At 39.3% G+C, this 8,204-nt stretch overlaps 1 protein-coding gene across 1 annotated transcript in view; it reads left to right on the top strand.

Annotated features, from left to right (window-relative positions):
* Positions 1–636: 636 nt before the first annotated feature.
* The window catches only part of AHCTF1 (AT-hook containing transcription factor 1), a gene marked incomplete at both ends in the record, with an annotated part of 15,114 nt that continues 7,546 nt past the window's right edge, over positions 637–8,204 (top strand). Inside the window, 9 exons of the mRNA XM_010167466.1 lie at positions 637–787; positions 3,113–3,245; positions 3,332–3,513; positions 3,987–4,048; positions 4,958–5,086; positions 6,655–6,745; positions 6,832–6,921; positions 7,084–7,224; positions 7,994–8,098. Of these exons, the coding sequence (XP_010165768.1) occupies positions 637–787; positions 3,113–3,245; positions 3,332–3,513; positions 3,987–4,048; positions 4,958–5,086; positions 6,655–6,745; positions 6,832–6,921; positions 7,084–7,224; positions 7,994–8,098 (1,084 nt within the window). The remainder of the gene's footprint in view (positions 788–3,112; positions 3,246–3,331; positions 3,514–3,986; positions 4,049–4,957; positions 5,087–6,654; positions 6,746–6,831; positions 6,922–7,083; positions 7,225–7,993; positions 8,099–8,204) is intronic.

The following is an 8,204-nucleotide window of genomic DNA, read 5'->3' as shown; positions in this document are numbered from 1 at the left end:
GGTGTTGGCTGTGCTTGGTGAAGGAACTGAGGGGTATTTCACCCATTAGTCTCTGGCAAGATTAGAGGAGGAGCTGGTAAGTGCTTACATGGTTTGAAAGAGAATTGTTAATCAGTAAGTTCTCATAGTTCCTAGGGAAGGATGCGTGTTCACTCTAGTGGTGTGCCTATAGATAATACCGCTCGACAGAGCTTTGGCTGCTGTAACGCCGTGACTTGTCTAACTTCATTGGGTCTGTGATCAAGACATGCAGCGAAGAGCTTTGCATGCGTATGTGTTGCATTATTTCAGGTATCTTTGTAGATATAGATATAGATATATATATTTAGGTCTGCAAAGAAACCTTGATGTTGTGAGGAATTCTGCAAAACATGTTTAGATCTGAATAATGTTAGGGAAACGCTGCATTTTGAAAACGTGCAAAGCCTTTTCAACCAAACTTGCCCGTTACGATTTGACACTTAGTTCTCTTTGCATGTCAGATGTAGTTTCTATTTACCATCAGAAATAAGCTTACAGGAAATATACAGTATAATATGCATATTATAATAGATATATAAATTCTTTCATATTTAGGTATAATGTATGCTTTTATCTGAAAATGGCCTTTTCTCTCTTCTTTTATTTTTTTCCCAGGGTTTGGAGTACTGTGACGAAAGGTACAGTTTAGATCTCACGGGTGGAGTCTTTCCCTTGAGAGGGCAGACCAGCAATACGAAATTACTCAGCTGTCAGACTGTAGAAAAATTTCGCAACCACGTTGACAGAGAAGATAGTCTTAATGAAGGTTTGTTCTGGTGTCTGCGTTTGGTTGTTATAAATGGTTTTGGAATCGAAGCAGTGAATGCTGTGCTGTACCCACAGTCTGAAAGTGTTAAATATCTGTCTAGACCAGCTTGTTGAACTTATTTAAAAAGAAAAATTGTGTGCTTAAGTTATGTGGGTCTTCTTTAAGGGAAAAGAAATAGATTTTATTTTATGCTTTCTGAGATGCTATAGCCATGTATGGTGGGGTCATCTGTATAATGCTGGTCAGTCATTTTATTCCTCCAGCTGTCTTCTTTGAACAATGGGGTCCTTCTCTGCATTGGTTTGGAGTGTTACCTGCCTTTTTTCCTGTTCAAACCTATGTGTGCTTCTGCATCCAGTGGGTGGCCAGTCACATGTGGTGTTTGTCAGGGCTCATTATTGAGGCCAGTTCTGTTTAATATCTTTATCAGTGATCTGGACAAGGGGATCGAGTGCACCCTCAGTAACTTTGCAGACAACACCAAATTGGGCAGAAGTGTTGATCTGCTTGAGTGTAGGAAGGCTCTGCAGATGGATCTGGTCAGGCTGGATTGATGGCCAAGGCCAATTTTATGAGGCTGGACAAACCTAACTGCTGGGTTCTGTACCTGGGTCACAACAACCCCATGCAACGCTACAGACTTGGGGAAAAGTGGCTGGAAAGTTGCCATGTGGAAGAGGACCTGGTGGTCTTGGTCAGCAGCCAGCTGACTATCAGCCAGCAGTGTGCCCAGGTGGCCAAGAAGACCAACAGCATCCTGGCCTGTATCAGAAACAGTGTGGCCAGCAGGACCAGGGAAGTGATTGTCCCCCTGTACTGGGCACTGGTGAGGCTGCACCTCGAGTACTGTGTTCAGTTTTGGGCCCCTCACTACAAGAAGGACATTGAGTTGCTGTAGCGTGTGCAAAGAAGGGCAACAAAGCTGGTGAAGGGCCTGGAGAACAAGTCCTACAAGGAGCAGCTGAGGGAACTGGGGTTTAGCCTGGAGAAAAGGAGTTTGAGGGGAGACCTTACTGCTCTCTACAACTACCTGAAAGGAGGGTGTAGTGAGGTGGGTGTTGGTCTCTTCTCCCAAGTAACAAGCAATAGGATGAGAGGGAACGGCCTCAAGTTGTGGCAGGATAGGGTTAGATTGGATATTAGGAAGAATTTATTTACTGAATGAGTGGTCAAGCACTGGAACAGGCTTCCCAGGGAAGTGGTGGAGTCACCATCCCTGCAAGTATCTAAGAGATGTGTAGACATGTGTTACTTAGGGACATGATTTAGTGGTGGACTTGTCAGCGTTAGGTTTATGGTTAGACTTAATGATCTTAAGGGTCTTTTCCAACCTAAATGATTCTATGATCTGCCTGTCCATTTTTTCCTCTCTAAATCTAATGGCTTCCTACACCTACAGGTCCTTAAAGCAATACCTTTCCTTGTCCATGTAGGAAGTTAAACCTCTTATAGTGTGTCTCATTATCTTGCAATAATTGTTTTAAAGACATTTACTTCTGAAATGGCACAGAAGTTCGCAGTCAAACATAGGAAAGTGTGTGAGGATCCCTAAATAGCAGTGACTAATTCAACAGAATCATTTGCCAAACAAACTTTCTTCCTCTTCCTTAGTCTGTTAGGGTAAATGATGTATCCCATACTTTGCTTACATCTAGAGAAGACATTCTCCCCACAGAAGACAGACCATTCCACTTACTGAGAGAACTGGAGTATAACATTGTGAATGTTTTATGTCAAAATCTTTATTCCAATTTCCTGGTTGTTGGGTTTTGTTTTGTTTTGTTGTGGTTTTTTGGGGGTTTTTTTCTGGTAAAAAAAAATTTTATGGTATTTTGTATGGTAATTGTGTTGTTTTGTTCTGAATGTGCTGGAAAGGAGCTGTTCTTCAAACTTGTAATTGAGCGAAATGTGGGAATGCATAATGCCAGCTGAGTGATACAAGTGTATACAATAATTATTTGTATGCTTTCTAAAAGTAGCCGTGCACATATGTGTTCCTAGCATATTTCTTTTGCTAAACTATTCACCTAGCTAAATGTCTCCATCAGTACTTAATGTATGGAAAACTTAGTTGGCTAATAATTGTGTATTTCATTTGGCTTGGGACTGATACAATTGGAACAAATAAAAGGGGCAGTATGAGTGAAGCCTATCACAGAAATATTTGCTGTTCTGTAAATTTTTTAAATTATTCTTAGTAAATGTTGCATTTCATGAGTGATACAACAGAATTAAGCCAAAATAGAATGTGGTGTTTTAAAGAATATTAGATATGTAATTTTTTTTTTTTTTCAATAAGAAACAATGTCTTGTCTTTTACAGTAATATCTCCTGACACCAGTGTATCAATCTTCAGTTGGCAAGTGAATACATATGGTCAGGGAAAACCATCTACTTATTTGGGTGTATTTGACATTAATCGCTGGTATCATGCTCAAATGCCAGATTCACTAAGGTAGATTTTTATTAAGTTGTTTTCAGTATCCCTAAAAGAATTAATTTAAATGTCAGCATTTAGCTTATGCGCTTGTTTTCTTTAAGGCCAGAAGAATTCCTTCCTGATTGCCCCTATTTTGCATTATGGTCTCTCGATACTGTAATAAGCATGACTTCTCCAAACCTCATTTTGGATATTCTGGTACATGAGCGGAGTCTCAGTCGGGGAGTTCCTCCTTCTTATCCACCACCTGAGCAGTTTTTTAATCCAAGCACCTATAATTTTGGTAGGTATTTCACCGCTTTTAATAGCGATAAAGCTTAAACTGAGGTCAAATGCCACTTACTCTGAGGTCTCCTGTTCGTTGTTTGTCACTCAGAACCCAAACCAAACAAAAAAAACCCCAAGTCCCCACAACCCCAATTGTGTTGATTGTGTTGTACTAATGAGGTATTGAATATTGTGAAACATATCTGACAGTCTGTGGAGGTTTAGATTTTGGTGCTTTTGTAATGTGACCTGTGAAGTGGTGATGGTTATAGAATGACATTGCTTTGAACTGAAACTTAAAGCACAGCACCTTGATAGCACTAGAGAAAAGTTTCTACACACAGTAATTAAAAAAAAAAAAAAAGTTTGTAAGTGATCTGATGAAGAAAATGGGTACTCAGTTGTATCTTTCCAGATACTGCTATTTAAAAAATGTAAACTGGTTGTAACATAGGTGCAAGCGTTGTCAAACGTTCCTTGTTCCTGCAGATGCTACGTGCTTGCTGAACTCTGGAGTGGTTCATATGACTTGCACCGGCTTCCAGAAGGAGGTGATCTTTTACTCTATCTTTACTGGGAAAGTCAAGAGATAGACCTTTTCTGAGTTTTCTATTGCACTGCTTTCAGTGTCAGAGACCATTTTATGCTCATCCTGCCCACCCACGTGCATAATTGCAATTGTATCCTGCTGCTGTTTTGCAAGTAGTAATGTTTTAAGTCCACTCTTGGGTCTGCCATTGTCTCCTGTTGAAGCACGATCAGGGATTGAATGTCTAGAAAGGAATATGATGTTGATCTAGGAGCAAGTACGAAAATGCTGTGGAAGTTGGGGAAAACTTACTTCTTGTATTACTCATCAGTCAAACTGCCTGTATAGTCTGGAGTTAGGGTTTTGATCCCTGATTAACTTGAAAAAGGAGGACAGAATGGAGAAAATGAAAAATTATTTAACTGTTTGAGAATAAATGAAATGTTTTTTCCTCCCAAACTTGGCCAGATTATCACTTCTGAGCCACTGCATAGATTGTGACAAATAATTTTGAATTAAGTTTCCAACATCAATCAGCTTCTGCACAAACAAGCATAGAAAAGATTGTCCAGAGTGTGATTCAGAGTGTCAGTATTAGCTTATATAGAATATATTTTGTGTCGGTGTTCAGGTAAAAAGTAAGGCCTGTGTGTTGACAGAGAAGATAGAAAAAACTTAATTAAGCATTGCAAGGGCTGATATTTTGTTTTACGGGATTTTTAAAAAATAAACTTTAACTGTTAGTTTGGCTGCTGTCTTTAAGGTGCTACATAGTAGTGCTTACTCAGAATGCTAACCTAAAGCATATTACTGAGGCAAGCTTGCTGTAAGTTTAAGAGAGCATTTCTGTTCTTTTCTTAGTGATTGTCCAGAACCTCAGTGATTGAATAATAGTGCTGTCTTCATCTGTAGTTTTTGATTGGTATTACAGACCTTGAATTTTTTGAAGAAATCTGGTCCTTCAATACATGAAGCCATTCACGATAGCTACAACAGGTGTCTTGTAGCTGGCTTGCTGTCTCCCAGACTAGTTGATGTCCAGCCATCGAGTTTGAGTCAGGTGAGTGCATACCAGGGAATCAAGGGGGAAGTACATCCATCTTGACTGACAGGGCTGTAGGGGCTACAAGACACGATAATCTGATTTTCATACTATTTGCAAGTTGCCTTACAATGCAGGTGTTGGCTTTAGTTGGCAGAAATAATAGCATTCCTTGGTCCAAGCTCCTGAGTTTGACTGGGAACAGCCCTAATAGATCTGTCCTTAGAGACCCATCTGTTAATTCTGTGCCACAGATACGCACAAGGAAGCATGCAGTCAGTGCTGGTCATGCGCCACATCAACCATCTTTCCCTCAGAACAATGTTCATCCCCGTCACTTTCTCAAAGCATGAGCTTCAGTGCAGTAGCTGACGATGGGGGTGTCTCACTCGCGTACGAGCTATTGCAGATGTCAGCTTGCTGCCCTATGCATAATCATTTGCTTCCAAGAAAGTGGGTAAACAAGTGTGGTAAACAAGTACTGTTGTCAGCTCTACCTGACAATTTCATCCCCTCTTCCCCTCGTTTTCTCTTCATCAGTAGGCTTTTCTGCAGTCGCTCCAAGCAGATCTTCACCTCTGTAGCCTTTACCTTGTGCTACAGTAGCCAAATTTACCCCTCTTAGACTGCCCTCATGTTGCTGCAACACCCGGATCACCGTTATCTGATGACACCCACTAATTTCTATCTGCTTTATCCCACCATAGTGACTTCAGCCCCTTCTGTCCTAGGTTTTCAGTTTGCAATGCATCAAACTTTCTCTCTCATATGGAGTTTAATGCGAGATGGAGCTTTTGTGATGAACAGCCCATCTTCTCCTGGGCAGGATCTAAGCTAAATAATGAGCTAGCTAGTCATCCTATAGTGGACCAGTTAGTAGGAAGGGGAGAGCAGCCTTCCTGCTGCCCTCATCTTCCTGTCTGCTGGATTCTTCACCAGATTTGTTGGTGTGTGTTAGGGCACACAGCTGAAATAAGTTACTACTTCGTATCACCTCTGTGCATACCTGTGCATTATCCTTTTAAAGGCATACCACTACATTATAATACAGTATTTCAACAGCCCCAAATTTAAACCTATTAGAATTTAAATGTGTCACTTCTTTTCTGTCATTTTGGAAAATTTAAACAATATTTTGAGTGCCAGAACTGCTTCACATCTTCATAGTCTAGGCAGCTGCTTGAGCTTCACTGTTTCCACGCAAACATTGCATAATTGTATTTGTTCTGTCCACTTTATGCATTCCTGATGCCAAACTTCTATGTAATGGGTATTAGCAAATAATATTACTGAAGATAGTTAGTTGGAACTCAGTAAATTAAGACTATAATGCAGAGGCATGCAAATAAAGACTAGAGTGAGCCTTCAGTAAGTTGAGGTGTCAGAGGACAAGTTACTGTGTTCCTCAGACCAACAAGCAGTCTAGCCTGTGGCTAAAATTAAGAAAAAGAATGTGGAATTAGTTGCATGAGTGCTAATTGGCTTGGTGGTGTCTGAATGGGTATACAGTTAGAAAGGAACACTGTTCATGGTTCAGATATTGAATGTACATAAGATTGTAATTTTATTTTGTCTGTTATGTTTAGGAGGAGCAGTTGGAAGCAGTATTGTCAGCTGCAGTCCAGACAGGTTCTTTAGAACTTCTGACTGGATGCATTAAACATTGGACATCTTATGGTAATACTTCTTATGTTGTTTTTCTTTTATATATTCTTTAGTTTGAAATTGTTGATTAATTTCTTTTTTGTTTTCTTTTTTTAAAGAGCAGCCAAGTTCTGCTGCTAATTTACGGTTTGTTCTTGAGTGGACATGGAACAAAGTGATCTGTACAAAAGATGAATTTGACCAAATATGTGAGTACTAGTGTAGTCATTCTGCAACCATAAAATCATTCTTTCTAATTGAGTTTATTCAGTAATCTGCTGGTATATGATATTGCACGTGGTTCTGTAAGTGTACTTGGAAACTCTGCAATTGCTCTGCAGGCTAATGATTTAATATTTATTTTTGAAAAGGTGTTCCACTGTTTGATGGCTCTTGCAACTTCATTGACCCACAGACATTACAGTCTCTTCAGCACTGCCAGTTGCTTTTGAGCAACCTTAGCACAGTCTTAAACTGTTTTCTCAGAGAAGCACAAGAGCTTACTGAAAAAGGTTTGTAGTAGTATTACTAAATCTTTGGTAAGTTTTATTAAGATTTGGAATTGTGTTTGGATTGTAATTGTGGAAACCTGAGCTTTTGTTGTTTTTGATGATTGGAAGACAGTGAAATTTAGCTGGGAGAAGGAACTTAAATCTGAGAAGTTGTGACTACCACTTAATGTGCATTGAGTTCAGGGAAATAGTTTGTTGTGGAGTTCATGCAGGTGGGTAGGGGAGGCAGCATATGGCTTGAAGCTCTGTAGGCAACTGTCTTGAAGTTACAGCAACTGAGTGTGGTAATGCTGAAAATGATTCTTTTTAATTCTTAGCTAGCAATTTATAATTGCATGCAAATATTGTGTTGCAAATTGCTAAAAAATAGAAAAGAAGCATAAATGAGTAACTTGTAAGTTACTTGAGTTTCTGTAGCTTTTTATGTTCTCAGTTGGCATAATCAGGGAAAAAAAAAGAATATCCCTTTGCTATAGTAAAAATCTGTGCTAGGTGAAAAACAAAGGTTATTCATGAGTGTATTTCATTTCAGGCTTCTCTTTTTCTTTGATTTTAACCTTTGGTGAATCTGGTTCTTTGTAGGGGTTGCTTTTTGTTTTGTTGGTGGTTGTGGGTTTTTTCTTCCAGTAAGAAAGTGACACAGAGTGAAAAATGTAAAGACAAAGATTTCTACCATGTTATTTTTATACTTTCTATTCAGTCTGATGAAGGGAGTTTTTTAAAAAGGAAAGGAACCACATAACAAAAATGATCTTATACCTTTTTTCAGGTTTTGCAGACTTGACAAATAAGCAGGTGGTAACTAGCCTCATTTCTTTGTATGCACAAGTGGTCATCTGGTTCTGTCGCTCCAGTCTACTTCCAGAGGGTTTAGGTAAGCATGAACTCTCGTATGTTTGTAACAAGGAGGCTATCCAGTAAGTGATTCCTGTGAACGCATTCTTAGCCATTCTTAGGTTTTCTAAATGTTTAATCACTAA

This window comes from Antrostomus carolinensis, unplaced genomic scaffold, assembly GCF_000700745.2.
Source record: "Antrostomus carolinensis isolate BGI_N321 unplaced genomic scaffold, ASM70074v2 scaffold1865, whole genome shotgun sequence".
Taxonomy (NCBI): Eukaryota; Metazoa; Chordata; class Aves; order Caprimulgiformes; family Caprimulgidae; genus Antrostomus; species Antrostomus carolinensis.
The sequence above is the reverse complement of the archived record's forward strand: the minus strand, read 5'-3'. Positions and strand labels throughout refer to the sequence as shown.